Source organism: Rhinoderma darwinii, chromosome 11 (assembly GCF_050947455.1).
Source record: "Rhinoderma darwinii isolate aRhiDar2 chromosome 11, aRhiDar2.hap1, whole genome shotgun sequence".
In the NCBI taxonomy this organism is placed as follows: Eukaryota; Metazoa; Chordata; class Amphibia; order Anura; family Rhinodermatidae; genus Rhinoderma; species Rhinoderma darwinii.
The window spans coordinates 57,447,878-57,466,508 of NC_134697.1; the positions used below are offsets into that span (position 1 = coordinate 57,447,878).

At 41.5% G+C, this 18,631-nt stretch overlaps 1 protein-coding gene across 1 annotated transcript in view; it reads left to right on the forward strand.

Moving 5' to 3' along the window:
- Positions 1 to 15,332, forward strand: part of WNT8B (Wnt family member 8B) — a 50,904-nt gene extending 35,572 nt beyond the window's left edge. Inside the window, exons 3-6 of the mRNA XM_075842729.1 lie at positions 566 to 704; positions 6,986 to 7,111; positions 11,072 to 11,214; positions 13,210 to 15,332. Coding sequence (XP_075698844.1) covers positions 566 to 704; positions 6,986 to 7,111; positions 11,072 to 11,214; positions 13,210 to 13,776 — 975 coding nt within the window. The 3' untranslated portion in view covers positions 13,777 to 15,332. The remainder of the gene's footprint in view (positions 1 to 565; positions 705 to 6,985; positions 7,112 to 11,071; positions 11,215 to 13,209) is intronic.
- The last annotated feature ends 3,299 nt before the right edge of the window (positions 15,333 to 18,631 follow it).

Genomic DNA, 18,631 nt, shown 5'->3' on the forward strand with positions numbered 1-18,631 from the left:
CCCTGTGGTTGTGATGTGAATTGTCTGTGCCGTACTTAGAATGGTTCAGTTAAATAGATTGACTAAAGGTTTTACTTGTTTATTGGAGGGACTAGGTCAAATATTGTGTTTTATCCTAAACCCTGTGGGAAGATTTGGTCTTTGCTGCAGGTATTTTCAGGTTGAGGTTCCCAGAATAGTCACTAGTCCGTGGCAACTGCTAGTATACGGTAACAACAAAAATTGATTGAAGGCCAAGGCAAGATGCAACTAGCAGTCAAGTTAGAGTCAAGATGTGTAGTCGTAGTCAAAGTAAGCTCGTAGTGAGAAAGGTGCAATTCCTCTCTAAAATTTTTACTACCGTAAATGGTGTTCCAGTCTGCAGTAATAGGACCATGAGTTAATTTACACTCCGTCCTCTCCCTGCTTACATTAGTTTCTCCAGAAAAGCACTGTTTTCTCCCCCCATGAACACTCAACACATTTAAATTTACCGGATATGCAAGCAAAGTTATTTCTAAATGATACATTTTGTCTATATGTTTTGGGGAATATGATGTCATCATTTGATTTACATTGTTTGCAGGCTTACCTTATCTACTCAAGCAGTGTGGCAGCTGGGGCACAAAGTGGTATTGAAGAGTGTAAATACCAGTTTGCTTGGGATCGGTGGAACTGTCCTGAGAGAACATTGCAACTTTCCAGTCATAGTGGATTACGTAGTGGTAAGAAGCTTCCATCAATTGTTCAATTGTAACACTTCAGAATTTCGTTTTTTCCGTGACTAGTCTTACATTTTATTTAGAAAAAACTGTAGCCTTCAAGTTTGAAATTTTGGTTGCTACATTGTTGACATGTATAGTTAATGGAGTATGCTCATAGTTGGCCATAAAAACCATGAAGAGTCATTCCTTGGATTGAGCAAGCCTATCTGGGCTGTTTGCCATTTTTAGTGGCTTCATCATGGTGGTGGAGTCCATTCTTATTTACAGTTTTTATCTTCTAATCAACTGGACTTTCTTTCATCCTCATGGATAACTTTTTTATTGTACCCTCCAAATAAATCAAGTCTTCATTAGCAAATTTCAAAATAGGTTCAAAATAAAGTGACTGGGGTTAAAAACCCTCAATTTCCCAAGTATCCTCTTTTCCAGACTGGATCCCTCATTCTTCTGGATCTTCTACCACAGGCAGCAGTCACTATGAAACTGGATCATCTTCTCCAGTCTGGAGCATTCATTTCAACAGGATCCTCTTCTCCAGACTGGAATCTCAATACAACCGGACTCTCTTATCTCGTCTCCAGATTCCATTTCCGCCGAATTATCCACCATCTGGAGGCTCTCTTTCAACAGGATTCATTTTCCCAGGTTAGAGTTTTCATGTTTTTTCATAGGACCATTTCTTCAACTTGTAATTTCTCCATGGTGCTTTGGCAGTTCCTTTGTGATTACATTTTTATCTCTCAGGTGGTACTGAGCATTTCCTTGGTTCATAATTTCACAGACAGAAAATGTCATTGACTTTTTTCATTCTTTACCATCTTATCTGAAGATGACTCGTCAAATGTGCAAGTCAAGTTGTCTTAATTTAACCAAACATCAAGGGGTTTTTCAATACTTGTTTTTTTTCTTTTTAATCACAGCAACTCTTCTCAATTTATCTATTAATGCCCCCTGAATATCGTTATCTACATTTTTTTATTTACCATTATTCTCTTTTGTTTACATTGAGAGGTTTGTTTACCTCTGTGTGTTCGTTGTCTTGATTTTCCGGTCATACAGTTCCCGGCATGCACCGCTTGTGTCCCAGCATGCAATGCGCTGGCAACAGGAACTCATCACGCCTATTATACCCAGCTATAAACATTTTCTAATCCCCTTTGCCATTTTACTGCTCTCATTAGATCGGTGAGATCTAACGATAAACGTGCAACATATAAGTGCTGTACCAAACAACACACTCTTTCATAATGGTAAAAAAACCTTAATTTGATCCCAGAATCGGAGTCCCAGAGCAGAGGAGAGCACTAGCATAGGCTTTGCTCCGGGACTCTGTGGAATCCTCTGACATCTCTGTCCATATATGGACAGCGTTGTCAGGGGCTTCCTCAGAACCAGAGTCCCGGGCAGAGCGCTAGTATAGGCCCTGCTCCAGGAGTCTGTGGAATCCCCTGACACCACTGTCCATGTATGGACAGTGATGTCAGGGGCTTCCCCAGAGCCGGAGTCCTGGGCAGAGTGCTAGTATAGGCTCTGCTCCTGGAATCTGGGGAAGCCTCTGACATCACTGTCCATATATGGACAGTGTTGTCAGGGTCTTCCCCAGAGCCAGAGTACCAGGCAGAGCGCTAGTATAGGCTCTGCTCCGGGACTCTGTGGAATACCCTGACATCACTGTCCATTTATGGACAGTGTTGTCAGGGTCTTCCCCAGAGCCAGAGCTCCGGGCAGAGCGCTAGTATAGGCTCTGCTCCGGGACTCTGATGTCAGGGGATTCTACACTGTCCATATATGGACAGTGTTTTCTGGGGCTTCCCCAGACCTGGAGTCCCAGGCAGAGCAGTAGTATATGTTCTAATCCAGGACTCCATGGAATCCCTTGTTGTCAGGGGCTTCCCCAGAGTTGGAGTCCCAGGCAGAGCACTAGTATAGGCTCTGCTCCGGGAGTCTGTGGAATCCCCTGACATCACTGTCCATGTATGGACAGTGATGTCAGGGGCTTCCCCAGAGCCGGAGTCCTGGACAGAGTGTTAGTATAGGCTCTGCTCCGGGACTCTGGGGAAGCCTCTTACATCACTGTCCATATATGGACAGTGTTGTCAGGGTCTTCCCCAGAGCCAGAGTACCGGGCAGAGCGCTAGTATAGGCTCTGCTCCGGGACTCTGATGTCAGGGGATTCCACACTGTCCATATATGGACAGTGTTGTCTGGGGCTTCCCCAGACCTGGAGTCCCAGGCAGAGCAGTAGTGTATGTTCTAATCCAGGACTCCATGGAATCCCTTGTTGTCAGGGGCTTCCCCAGAGTTGGAGTCCCAGGCAGAGCACTAGTATAGGCTCTGCTCCGGGAGTCTGTGGAATACCGTGACATAGTAATCCATATATGTATGTATATAATCCATAGTATATCCAGTAGTCCATATATGGACAGTGTTGTCAGGGTCTTCCCCAGAGCTGGAGTCCCGGGCAGAGCGCTAGTATAGGCTCTGCTCCGGGACTCTGTGGAATCCCCTGACATCACTGTCCATATATGGACAGTGTTGTCAGGGGCTTTCCCAGGCCCGGAGTCCCGGGCACAGCAGTACTATATGTTCTACTCCGGGACACCATGGAATCCACTGTTGTCAGGGGCTTCCCTAGAGCCAGAGTCCCGGGCAGAGCGATAGAATAGGCTCTTCTCTGGGACTCTGATGTCAGGGGATTCCACACTGTCCATATATGGACAGTGTTGTCTGGGGCTTCCCCAGACCCGGAGTCCTGGGCAGAGCAGTAGTATATGTTCTACTCCAGGACTCCATGGAATCCCTTGTTGTCAGGGGCTTCCACAGAGTTGGAGTCCCTGGCAGAGCGCTAGTATAGGCTCTGCTCCGGAACTCTGTGGAATCCCCTAACCCCAGTACCAGAGTCCTTGTCAGAGCGCTAATAGCTACTGGCTCCTGACAAAATTTCTTCTTTCCAGTCCGCTGCTTGGGGGAAGAAACTGACGCACAATCACTGTGATAGTGCAGGAGTAGACATGCATGGTAAACACTGCAAGTGTAGAAACCACGCATGCTCAGAGACTAGCAGTGTTTACCACGCATGCCTGCTCCTGCACTATCACAGCCCCTGCGCATCATTTTCTCTCCCCTAGCAGCAGACCGCAAACTATCAGAAGAAAGGGAGTATCGGGTCCACCACTTCCCTCAGTGTACAGAACTCAGATCATAGACAGGCTGGCGCCGGAAGGAAGGATTTTGCTACTGGAGACGTATTATGTGACCAGCGCTGGAATCGGGTGTTAGAAGATTAAATCAAAACGTAAGTATATTACAAATTGCATTATTTTTATATGTGCAGTGAAATAGAAACTAGTTAATTGGTTCCAGAAAACCCATTTGGAATCCAAAATCCCTTGGGATTTTTTGGTCTTTAGTGGGAATACTACGGTACATTAAACAGAACATGATCACAAATTGTTCACACAATTGGAAAATCTTGCATCACAAAAATGAGGATCTAGTAAGTTTAAATGCCTTATAATGGTCTTGTTAAAAGGAACCACACCATGTCCTGTAACCTTGGAAAGCTATGGCATCTATCCTGCAAAAATTCATAGAGAAAGTATTGCTGTTCCTCTTAAATTTTCATCAGCTGCAAATTAAGAAGTCGATGTTAACCAGATGTCTCCCTATGTGAAAACACTGTTAAAACTCCTGCATGAAATATCTTTATGGTGGCCTTCCTGAAGACATTCACGGGACTACAGTACCGGCAGATGTAAACCGCAAGGAAACAGAGTGGAAACAACAAGGTGCACCAAAGACAGGCCGTGTTCTGTTCAGCAACATCTATACAAAATGATCAACAGCATGGCCAAAGTACATTGGGTGCATGGTAACATTTTCAACATCACAGTATTTCAGGTTTCGTCAAGCATTACAGTTTTCCTTGTGGATTTTTGTTAACACACTAATTCATATTGTAAAGCTATAATGGGACTACTGTAAAAGGCTCTTCTTACGTTTCCCATTCACATGTATTATAAACTATTTGATTTCTCCTTTCATCAGAGGTTACAGTGTTATGAATTCCAGAAACACAATACCGAAAAAGTAATTAATTTTTTTTTAAATTTTTTATAATATATTTAACTAGGCTATGTTTACATCTGGGTTGCGGTTATGCTCCATCATAGGAGCACAACAACGAGAATACTGGAAGCGCCGGATTTGTCGTATGACGGAAACCCATGGCACCCAACAGAACCCATTGGTCCATTTGGGTTTGTCATGGTTTCCATTGTTCTGCTGGACATATTAGTCCTGCATACTGCACTATTTTGTCAGAAAAAACTATGGAATCTGCAACAGTGTGCACAGATCCTTAGTTGAAATAATGTAATACTGTCTACAATAAATGATGTAAATAGAAAAAATAAAAACAAATTATTTGATGTTGTAATTACATTTTAGGATTAGCCTCTGTACATATCGCTTTTGGGCCATACCGTTGAGATATACATTGGGTTGGGTTTTGGGTCGTTCTAAAGAGATCACTGATCTCCAGCGTGGTCCTGTAATAGGACGTCACCGTTGTGAGGGTATGTTCACACGCACTAATTACGGACGTAATTCGGGCGTTTTTGCCGAAAATAGCGCCTCAATAGCGTTGACAAACATCTGCCCATTGAAAGCAATGGGCAGACGTTTGTCTGTTTACACGAGGCGTAATTTACGCGCCGCTGTCAAATAACGGCGCGTAAATAGACGCCCGCGTCAAAGAAGTGACCTGTCACTTCTTTGGCCGTAATTGGAGCCGTTATTCATTGACTCCAATGAATAGCAGCGCCAATTACGTCCGTAATGGACGCAGCGTTCAAGCGCCTGCACATGCCGTTACGGCTGAAATTACGGGGATGTTTTCAGGCTGAAACATCCCTGTAATTTCAGCCGTTACGGACGCCCTCGTGTGAACATACCCTAACAAGTCAGTTCCTAAGATTTCTTCCCTCCTAGATATTCCACATTCAACTGTGAGAGGTATTGTTGCAAAGTGGGAGCATTTAGGAACCACATAAACTCAGCCAGAAAGTGCAAATCATGTAAAGTTACAAAGTGGGGTCGCTGAGTGCTGAGGCGCAGAGTACGTAAAAGTCGCCAATGCTCTGCTGACTGAGTTCCAAATCCCTCTGACTTTAACATCAACAAAAAATCTATGCGCTGGGAGCTTCATGGCATGGGTTTCTGTGGCTGAGCAGCTTCTTGAAGGCCTTACATCACCAAGCATCATACCAAGCGTCGGATGGATCGGTGTAAAGCACACCGCTACTGGACTCTGGAGCAGTGGAAACGTGTTCTGTGGAGTAATGAATCACTCTTCTCTATCTGCCAGTCTGATGGACGAGTCTGGGTTTGACGAATGCCAGGAGAACGTTACCTGCCTGACTGCATTGTGCCAACTGTAAGGTTTGGTGGAGGAGGGATAATGCTATGGGGCTATTTTTCAGGTATTTTACTAGGCCCCTTAGTTCCAGTGAAGGGGAATCTTAATTCTTTATTATACAAATACATTTTAAACAATTCTATGTGTCCAACTTTGTGGGAACAGTTTGGGGTTCTGTTCCAACATGACTGTGCCCCAATGTACAAAGCAAGGTCCATAAAGACATGGTTGGGTGAGTTTGGTGTCAAAGAACTTGACTGGCCCACACAGAGCCCTGACCTCAACCCCATCGAACACTTTTTGGATGAACTAGAACGGAGATTGCGAGACAGGCCATCTCCAACATCAGTGTCTGACCCCACAAATGATCTTCTGGATGTAAGGGGCAAAAATTCCCACAGGCACTCCAAAATCTTGTAGAAAGCCCACAGAAGAGTGGAAGCTGTTTTCGCTGCAAAGGGGGGACCGAATTCATATTAATGCCTATGGATTTAGAATGGGATTTCATAAAAGCTCCTGTAGGTGTAATGTGTACGTGTCCCGATACTTTTGTCTATATAGTTTATTATATAAAAAATGTATTGCATTAATATTTGTTTTATATTTAATAATCTAAGCATCTTTTATTTAAATAAATGTAATTTTTAGAGTATAATGTTTTAGAACAAAGGGTTTCATTATTCTTCCTGATGGATTTACAGACCTCAGATATATACAGTATGTATCTGATTTTACGTATGTAAGATGTTTATAATACTCTGTGTTATTTAATAATTTAGAGGTTTTTCTTTTTTATTCAGTTCTGTAATGGAGAATAACTTTTTTACAAAATAACGTAATTTTTACCCTTTTTGTGTTGCAGCAAACCGAGAAACTGCCTTTGTGCATGCTATCAGCTCAGCTGGCGTAATGTATACACTGACACGGAACTGCAGCCTTGGAGACTTTGATAACTGTGGTTGTGATGATTCCAGAAATGGACAGCTGGGTAAGACACAGATTCAGTTAAAAAAAATAATAAAAGTCCTGATAAGCCAGCTGGCTTAAATGTATTAGAATAATACTCATTTAGCTCTTTTAACCCCTTAAGGACACGGCCAATTTTGGCCTTGAGGACAGAACAATTTTTTTCTATTTCCCTCTTTGCATCCCAGCGCTCAAAACGTCTTTATTTTTTGTTCAGCGTAGCCGTATGAGACTTTGTTTTTTTGCGGGGCGAGTTGTACTTTATGTAGGTGCCATTTTTGGCATATTTTCATTGTTTAATTTATATAAATTTTGATTTTGGCAAAAATGCAGAAAAAAGCAGTCCCACTGCAGTTTTGTTTTTTTACACCATATACCGATCATCATAAATAATGTCATACATTTGTTGCACAGGTTGTTACAGGCGTGGTGATACCAAATATGTCTATATTATTTCATGTTTTGGGTCTTATATTTTGTAAAGTTTATTAATTTGCATTTCTGTGTATTTTTTTAAACTTTATTTTGATTATTAATTTTACCTTTTTTTAATCTCATAGGGGGATTTTTTATTTTTATCTTTAATGTACTGGAATATATCTATATGCCAGTACATTAGCCTGTATACGGATAGTACACAGGCAGTTGTTACTACCAACAGGAAATACGGTCAGACAGCCCTGGGGTCCTTCAATGGACCCTGGGCTGTCTGTCCATATATGACATGTTCCTCAATTGCGTCACAGGGATTCCCGGTGACGTGATCCACGGGGGGCCCCCCTTTTTATTTTCCCTTTGAATGGAATTCAAGGGGGTTAACGGCAAAGAGGAGAGTTTTTTGTTATCTCCGCCATTAGAGCGGGGCTGCGGCTGTGTATTAGTCATTGCCCAGCTCCTGATCGCTCGCGCACACTTAAATCACACAGAACGAGAATGCTCGTCCTAATACGCCAATCACCCGCCGCTCAAGACGAGTATTCTTGTCCTGTGTCGGCAACCAGTTAAAGTACAATTTGAATCTAGATCATCAGTTCCAAGAAGATAATCATATATATGATTTTAGATTTGTTTGAGAGTAATGTACTGTTATTTGGGCACAGTACTCTATGGCACTGAGACTTAGGCACCGTATGTTATGGTAATTTGTAAACCGTACACCATATAGAGGGATGCCCACAGGTGCTGCACTGGGCATTATCCAATGTAAGGCTGGGTTGTGCTATGATGTGCATGATCCTCAAGTAAAAATAATTTTGAGAGTTACCAGAGGTTGCAAGTATGAGTCCATATGTAGAAACCTATCTGTGAAACTATGTACCTTTTGTGGCAGTGACTTTTTATTGGTGGGGGTCCGAACGCTAGAACTCGTGTGAGCGCTCAGCTGCTCAGTTTCTGTTTAGCTTTTTCCGGTAATCAATGTATCGGAGGACGGACTCAATAGAAAGGCTATGAGCCCCTACTCCGATACATCGGATTTCCGGAAAAAGCAGAACAGAAACAAATCGGCTGAGCGGTCACCCGAGCACTTCAGCTACTTCGTTCTAGCGATTGGTGGGGGTCTCAGTGCTCGGACCCCCACCAATCTAAACTTCTGACATGTCACTATGACATGTCAGAAGTTTGTTAAACGTTTAGCTACACTTTAATTTGTTTATGTACTATACCTAATAGTTTGTTTTTTCTTTCTATCCTTTTCTACTCTTTATGCCAATGATTCAGCGATTTTCCTTCTCAGAAATGACTGGGGGGGGGGGATGGCTGCTATGGCTAATGAAGGCCCCCAAGTCCGCCATCTTTGTGCTCCTATTTAGCCCAATAGGGGCTTAATAGATGCCTGTCAGAATCGCAATATACTGCAATACATTAGTATTGCAGTATATCGTGCAAGTGATCTAACGATCGCTGGTTGAAGTCCCCTAGGGGGACTAATTAAAAAAAAAGTGAAAATGAGTTAAATAAATAAAGTTTTTTTTTAATGTAAAAAAATGTTTTAAATTAAAAGTAAAAAAAAAACAAACAACCTTTTCCCATTTTCCCCCTAGAGCATAGTAAAAAATAAATAAAATAAACATAATTGGTATCGCCGCGTCCATAAAAATCTGAACTATTATAATATATGATTATTTAACCCGCACGTGAACGCTGTAAAAGAAAAAAATTGTAAACGCCAGAATCGCTATTTTTTCGTCACCTCCTCTCCTACAAAAAATGAAATAAAAGTGATCATGTACACCAAAATTGTATTATTAAAAACTACAGCTTATCCTGCAAAAAATAATCCCTCATACCACTTAATCGACGGAAAAATAAAAAAGTTATGGCTCTCGGAATTTGGTGAATTAAACTTTTTTCTTCCTTATACTTAGGTTTTTACTTGTAAAAGTATTAACATATAGAAAAAACTATATATATATATATATATATATATATATATATATATATATATATATTTGGTATCGCTGTAATCGTATTGACCCACAGAATAAAGTTAACATGTTGTTTTAATTGCACAGTGAATTCCGTAAAAACGACACGCAAAAAAAACAATGGAGGAATCGCTGTGTTTTTCATTTTCTACCCCACAAATAATTTTTTTCCCGTTTCCTAGTACATTATATGACACAATAAACTGTGCTACGAAAAACTACAACTCGTCCCGCAAAAATCAAGCCCTCATAGTACTATATTGACGGAAAAATAAAGAAGTTATGGATTTTGGAAGGTGGGGAGGGAAAAAACTAAAATGAAAATCTGAAAAAGGGCTGCGGTGGAAAGGGTTAATGGTTCTATTGTGTATGAACTGATATTAAAAACTGATATTAAAAAGGTTCGTGTGAATTGAGGCTAGCATCTTTGTTAGCTTTTCTTCCCACTTTTTTGGCCAAACCATTATTCAATTTCTGCTAGTTCTGTGCCAGCATTGTTGCAGATTTTGTGAAGGCAAATATCTGCTGTGTGTCCATATTTTAACATCATGTCATTTTTAGGTCAAAAATTCTGTGCGGATTATATTTCTGGCTATGTGCAGCCACCACTAGATTAAGTTTAGGATCTTGCTGCATACTGTTTATACATTAAACTCAATAATGAAACCTGAGGTGGCAAGATTCTAAGCTCCCTCTAGTGGTGGCTGCAGGCAGCCAGAATTTTGTCTTTTAACCCCATGCCTATGTAGGGGATGTGGATTTCTTTATCAGAAAAACAAAGTTTTGACCCCTATAAAGATATAAAAAAAATTTAATCCTCACAAAATAATAACTATTTATATAGTGCCAACATATTCCGCAGCACTTTACATTTCAGAGGTAACATGTTCAGACCAAGTCCCATATTACACAGTAATAAAAATAATTAAACAAGTGAAGCGAGTGCCCTGCTCGCAAGAGCTGACAATCTGAGGATGTTGGAGCCGTTTGGATTGAAAATAAGCAAAATGGCTTTCAAGAGTGGACATCCTCTTATGAAAAGGCAGGTCTGTGCTTCTATAAGCCCAAATTAGGCTAATAGGAGGTTTCAAATAACACAGTGGACTCATAGTTATGAGTCTATTATATTCACGAGGGAATCGCTCCCCGGCCTCGCCCGGTCCCTCAACAGTGATTGTTGGTTGGCTGCTTTGTATGCAGCAGCCCATCAATCATTTCTTTTATAGGGACGATGGAGCGCTCCCCTCATAAATGAAGGTCCGCTTCAATAAATTTTTGGGCTAAAATGGATCATGTTCTTGTACCATTTTCTACCCCCGAGAAAAAAAACAAAAAACAACCCTAGAAGTCTAAGCTGTGAACATATAAATTTCGATGAAGCTTATTTACTACTAAATACAAGATCCTTTGCATATTTTTTGCAAATGTGATCCAAAAGGCCATATTTTACACTTTTTTTTTTATACAAGTTATAGTTATTTAGGTAGAGGCAGACATGTATATCTCAGTCAAAATACATATATTACTTGTTGACACCCCTTTTTTTTTGCTTACAGGAGGACAAGGATGGTTATGGGGTGGCTGCAGTGATAATGTGGGATTTGGAGAATCCATTTCTAAGCAGTTTGTGGATGCGCTAGAGACAGGACAAGATGCTAGAGCAGCCATGAATCTCCATAATAATGAGGCAGGAAGAAAGGTACCGTTGTAAACTACATGTACTCATTTTTCATAAAGCTCTGACATTATAGAAAAAAATGCTAGATTGCAACAATACATAATATATATAAAAAAATACAAATGACTACAAATCAAAGTAAGAAAGGATACGTATATCTGCCAGTGTCCAATTTCTGTGTCACCATTGGCTTACTACAGAGCCTGTTTCAAATGTTGTCCCGTAATAGAACTGAGGGTGATTTAGTGAAGACGATCTGTAGAATCTTGGAAGCTTGAAATCTTGGTCTACTACCCCAACCCATCCAAGGGACAGGTCTACCATTTATGATGGCGGTTGCCTATGGTATCTACATAGTGTTACATGTTTATCATTTCAATAAGGCGGACATTCACTTGACCGATTTGTTGGAAACAATGGGAAGTTATACCAGGCAAACAATACCAGAGACCAACAGTTTTTACACCTCTACTAAATGTCAAAATTTATGGCAGCAAAAAGAAAACAAATTAATTATGGTCATCGCTAGTAAATTGTGAGAACATAACTATTTACATGTACAGTTAGGTCCAGAATTATTTGGACAGTGACACAAGTTTTGGCATTTTAGCTGTTTTCCAAAACATATTGAATTTACAGTTATATAATCAATATGGGCTTAAAGTGCAGATTCTCAGTTTTAATTTGAGGGTGTTCACATCCTAATTTGGGGAATGGTTTAGGAATTACAGCTCTTTAATATATAGCTGCCTCTTTTTCAAGAGACCAAAAGTAATTGGACAAGTATCTCAAAAGCTATTTAATGGGCTGCATGGGCTATTCCCTCGTTAATCCATCGCACTGGTGATCTCGTGAACTCCAAAAGGCCTGGACGTCCATGGAAGACAACAGTGGTGGATGATCACAGAATCCTTTCCATGGTGAAGAAAAATCCCTTCACAACATCTACCCAAGTGAAGAACACTCTCCTGGATGTAGGTGTATCAGTATCTAAGTCTACCATAAAGAGAAGACTTCATGAGAGCAAATACAGAAGGTTCACCACAAGGTGAAAACCATAAATCAGCCTCAAAAATAGAAAGGCCAGATTAGACTTTGCCAAAAAAACATGTAAAGAAGCCAGCCCAGTTCTGGAACAGCATGAAACTAAGATCAACCTGTACCAGAATGATGGGAGGAAGAAAGTATGGAGAAGGCTTGGAACGGTTCATGATCCAAAGCACACCACATCCTCTGTAAAACATGGTGGGGGCAGTGTGATGGCATGGTGGTGGCAGTGTGATGGCATGGGAATGCATGGGTCACTGGGCACTGGGTCACTAGTGTTTATTGATGATGTGACTGAAGACAGAAGCAGCCGGATGAATTCTGAAGTGTTCAGGGATTTACTTTCTGCTCAGATTCGACCAAATGCAGCAAGGTGATTGGACGTCGCTTCACAGTACAGATGGACAATGACCCAAAACATACTGCAAAAGCAACCAAGGAGTTTTTTAAGGCAAAGAAGTGGAATATTCTGCAATGGCCGAGTCAATCACCAGATCTCAACCCGATCGAGCTGCATTTCACTTGCATAAGACAAAACTTAAGGCAGAAAGAGCCACAAACAAGCAACAACTGAAGACTCTGCAGTAAAGGCCTGGCAAAGCATCACAAAGGTGGAAACCCAGCGTGTGGTGATGTCCATGGGTTCCAGACTTCAGGCAGTCATTGCCTGCAAAGGATTCTCTACAAAGTATTAAAAAAAAAACATTTTATTTATGGTAATGTTAATTTGTCCAATTAATTTTGAGCCTCTGAAATGAGGCGGCTGTGTAGAAAAATGGTTGCGATTCCTAAACGTTTCACAGGATATTTTTGTTCAACCCCTTGAATTAAACCTGAAAGTCTACACTTCAATTGCATCTCAGTTGCTTCATTTCAAATCCAATGTGGTGGCAGCAGAGCCCAAATCATGAAGATTGTGTCACTGTCCAAATAATTCCGGACCTAACTGTATTTCTCTGTTTTATGCAGGCTGTGAAAAGCACCATGAAGAGGACCTGTAAGTGTCATGGAGTTTCTGGAAGTTGCACTACCCAAACGTGCTGGCTTCAGCTCCCTGAATTTAGAGAGGTGGGCTATTATTTGAAGGAAAAATATCACAAAGCTCTGAAGGTGGATCTGCTGCAGGGAGCCGGTAACAGTGCGGCTAGCCGAGGTGCCATAGCTGAAACTTTTAGTTCCATCTCCAAGAAAGAGCTTGTTCATCTGGAAGATTCTCCAGATTACTGCCTGGAGAACAAAACTCTGGTTCTTCTGGGGACAGAAGGCAGGGAGTGTCTAAAGAGAGGCAAGACACTCAATAAATGGGAAAAGAGAAGCTGCAAACGCCTGTGTGGAGACTGTGGCCTGGCTGTGGAAGAGAGAAGAGCAGACATGGTCTCCAGCTGTAACTGTAAGTTTCACTGGTGCTGTTCCGTTAAATGTGAGCAATGCAGAAAAAGCGTGACCAAATACTTCTGTGTGAAGAAAGAGAAGCGCGAGAGGAGCGGAGGCGGCGTTACACACAAGAAAGAAACTGAACTAAAAAAGAAATTTTAGACGGTCACTAACTGGTCTATAACTATTGTTTATATAAACTGTCTAGCTGGAACTAAGAATGGATCTGGTCACCTGGTCACACAATATGGTGACATGGTTCCCAGCTACAATTACTAACTGGACTAATACAATGTACGAAAGCATGCAGGATTTTGAGCAGCATTGCCTCTGACACAGTGTGTGCTCATGTTCAAGAATATATATGACCTTTGTCTATTTTACTTACACAGCTCTTAAATCTGTTCTTAAAAAAGGAAAATGTGATATACTTGGTGACCGTTAAAACCACAGAAAAGGCCATACTCACAAGTTACGAGTAGGGTAAAAACCTGTTCCAAACAGGACGCGGCCAGGTCAGAGAGTTCTGCTGAAGGGAAGTGCCCAGGTGTGTTTAAATAATGATAGCCACTCCCACTAACCTTGAGGGGCATGGTGTGTTGGGCATGGAAGTGAATGTGTAATGGAAAAAATAATAAAGTACTGTGTATGGTGTACATGTGAGGTATAGGGGACATTACTAAGTGTGGTGTGTAGAAATCAGGGCTGTGAGTGATACAAAAACGTGAGTGTAGTGTGTAAAACATGGAGGCATAGTGTTTGGATAGTGAGGCACAGCATATATCGCCGAATAACAGCCTATTTAGAACGCCCATACTGTAAGAGAGCGGGCTGCCCTGCATGCAGTGCCAAACATCCGCACACCAGGCTATCTCAGCACCATAAGACCCGGCCGCATCCTGAAAAAAAGTATGTACAGTGTAAGTAACCAGTGAAAAAACATGGGGTATTAGTTGTCATTTTGGCCAAAAGAACGCAAGCTCGCAATCCACGCCACAGATACTTGGTGCTTAAAATTTCTCAAAAAAAAAAAAGGCTTTCTTTCAGTAAAGCAGACTGATTGGATTACAATTTCCAGTCATTCTGGACAAATTACCTCACAAATTTTTGTATAGTTCTTGGCTAAAGGGGGTGCAGAGGTAGCAATCGCACCCAAGCTGTAGTGACTCATTGGTCCAAAATGCTCCTCTGCTACATGAGAAGACAGATTTTGCAGATGTTACAGATTTTGCATAAACCCCCAGGAGCTTCAAGGGGTTCTATAGACAACCAATTAGGAATTATAAATTACAATCCAATCACATATAATCTACTAGGGTGTTTTCTGAGGTTCCATTAATCTTCTTTAGAACCATAAAAAATAATAAGAAGATTCCTTACGCATCAAAACAAACAGAAAAACCAGCCATATCAACTAATCACAGCATAGCTTTCATTTCTCTCAGAGCAGTAACAAAAATGAGAACTGAGCTCCGATTGGTTGCTATGGGTCCAATGAGTTTTTAGACACAGAGGATAATCACATATGCCATTAGTTTTAGGCCTCATTTACACGAGCGTATTATACGCGCGTGCGACGCGCGTGCTTTTCACGCGTGTCGTACGCACCTATAATAGTCTATGGGGCTGTTTAGACGATGCGTGAATTTTGCGCTGCGTGAGTGCGTTGCGTAAAACTCACGACATGTTCTATATTCTTGCGTTTTTCACGCAACACGCACCCATTGACTTCAATGGGTGCGTGAAAACAACGCATGCCACACTGACGGTCCTGCGTTGCATGCGCGAAAATCACGCAAGAGCTGTCAAACTCCTGAATGTAAACAGAAAAGCACCACGTGCTTTTCTGGTTACAAACATCCAAACGGAGTGTCAAATTCGAGATGAGCGCACCGAACTTCACCGGGTTCGGCCAAACTCGTTTTGACCGAAACCGGTAAAAAATGTTCGGGTACGCGACGTCAGGAGACAGTCACTGTCCACGGTGCTGAAAGCGTTAAACTGGTTCAGCACCATGGACAGTGACTTCCGCTCCGAAAATCCATGAACCTGTAAAAAAAAAAAGACGTTCTGACTTACCGATAACTCCGGTCCGACCTCCCGGGATGACAGTTCAGTCCAAATGACAGCTGCAGCCAATCACAGGCCAAGCACAGGCTGCAGCCAATCACAGGCTGCAGCGGTCTCATGGACTGCGGCGTCATCCTGGGAGGTGGGGCCGGATGGCAAGAGAGGGACGCGTCACCAAGGCAACGGCCGGGAGCCCGGACTGGGGGAAGCAGGAAGTTCTTGGTAAGTATGAAAGTCTTTTTATTTTCACAGGTTGGTGTATATTGTGATCGGCATTCACTGTCGAGGGTGCTGAAAGAGTTACTGCCGATCAGTTAGCTCTTTCAGCACCTTGGACAGTGACGGGCCTCGACTACCTCATCTCTATGATGGCGGCTGCGTGAAAATCACGCAGCCGCGCATCATGACACACGGAGCTGTCAAATGCCTTTTGCGCGTTTAAAACGCAACAAGGCTGCGTATACGCAGTGCATACGCCATGCATACGCGCGCAAAACGCAGCGTTTTTTGCGCGCGCAAAACGCATACGCTCGTGTAAATGAGGCCTTAGGCATATGTAGATCTTGTGCTTCTTCAGTTGTGGGCCTACATTCTGCAGTTCATACATTTTGTGCATTGATATTATTTATCCTATTTTGTGTTTTATAAATTTGTGTTTTTGCTTTTCATTTTCCTGAAAATGTCAAATAGTGGGGGGGGGGGGTATACAACGTATAATATATAGTAACCACTGCCTTTCTTAAATGGGGTTTTCCACAAAATACCACTGTGGTTCATAAAGGACATATGTTGTGGGAATATATAGCATTTTGATGTAAAATTGGAATAATGTTAACATTGTGAGTTGCCTTTTGTGAAAAATGAATGGTGAAAATAATCCCTGTGTCTGATTGTGATGTACCATTGTTACCAAGGGAATTTTATTTTTGTATTTTGTAATACTAACAGGCAGAGGGTATGTCTTAGAGAACTTCGCCAGGCAAAACTGGAATTTAGTTTTCATTTTGTACGGAGTAATGGGAGCTTTACCTACTCCCTCCCCCGAGTTTTACCTCAGTTGGCCCCCCAAGTGATGCAATTGACACTTTTCTATGCATTGCTAATAGCAGATCGAATCACAAGAAACTAGCTCGATATATAAAAATGCTAGGCACATCACGCCATTGGACCTCACAGAGTTAAGACATATTGGGGGGAAGCTATGGGCAGAATACAAGTTTATGTTTTGCCTGGACTAGTTCTCATAGCAGTTTAATTACTTTTGTATATAGAAAGTTAAGCACTTTTGAGTTTAATTTATTGCACAGGCACTGACGTAGATACAGGACATAAAGGGTTAATTCAGCAATAGGTAGTGTTTCATTGACGACATTGTCACATCATGTATATCTGCCAACCAGCCCTAATTGTTTAGTTTACATAAGGATGGAGGAACATCGTACATGGGCATGGGATGAGCATAAACGTGTGACCAGATTGGGGACACGACTCCAATTTGTCAGGATTCTGCTATTAGGAACATTGGCTGAAAAGACTGGGTTTATATTTTGTATCCTATGATCGGTGCACTGGTCGCGTCAGCTGCAGAGGTTACGGAATGTTACACAATATGTGCGCTTGTTGTGTACAGAATAGAGTTCTGTAGCTAGATTTTCTCTAGAGCTTTAACCTGTGCTTAGCAGTTATTTACAAGACTTCACTGTATATGCAATGAAGTGATATACGGTATCTATCTATTGTAACAAGATAGCGCCCACTATGGGTCAGTGGTGGGAGTTGTAGTTTAACAGAAGCTAACCCATAATAAGTTGCCGGAGTCTGTTAGAAAAGTGTTTTACAGCTTGTAAAGATATTTAGAAATATAAATGACTAAAATATAACCATTTTAATGTATGTTTTTTTGTTTTTTTAATATAACCATTTTAATGTATGTTTTTTGTTTTTTTTTAGAAAATCCAATAAAATCAGTCAACTGTTTTCTTTTGTTATGTGTAATTGGTTTATTTTAAGGCTTCATGCACACAATCAATTACAGATCCATGTTGTATGGATTTGTAATATAGCAGCAATAAAAATCTACGGGCTGACACGATCTTCATGTGCTGCAGATTTCATATGGAGGCACATAGAAGTTTTTTTAAAAAAAAAAAAAGGATCCATAGATTATCTACGACTAAATAAATTGTGCCACGTTCCATCATAAGCCGTATTACAGAGGTTTCACTGCGGCACCATACGGCAGTACGCATACTACGACTCAAAGCTCTGTGCAAATGGCTGCTATGTGCATATGGTCCATGGCTGGATGATTTTCTTTTCACACAATGTTAACATTTTGATGTCGATACATAATAAAACGAATGACTATGGTGTACTGTATGTCCACAAATATATAGACACCGGTTCAAAAAAAACAGATATGAGCTTGTTGTACATCCCATTCAAAAACCATGGGCGTTCATGTGGAGTTGGGCCCGCTCCACGCTCCTGGATAGGCCTTACACAAGATTTTGGAGTGTGTCCGTGGGAATTTGTATCCATTTGTGTCGTCAGACACGGACGTTGGACGAGGTCTGGCTAACAATCGTCATTCCAATTCATCGAAAATGTGTTTCATGGGGTCAAATTCCACCTGACCTGTATGGATCTTGCTTTGCACACAGGGGCACAGTCATGCCTTAAAGCACATCCGCCGACACTTGATAGTGCACATGGTGATCTTTGACGTGTGAGCAGCTGTTTGACCATAGACACACATTTTATGAAGCTCCTGACACTCCGTTCTTAAGCAACAGTTTATGCTAATTTATTTTATTTTTTTAAGGTCAACATGTTTCAGCACGGCAGCCCCTCTCCGAGTTTGTGTGATCCACTGCTTCTTAGCTTGGAGGCTGTTACTCCTAAACACTTTCACTTCACAATAATAGTTAATTTTAGATTTGCCCCG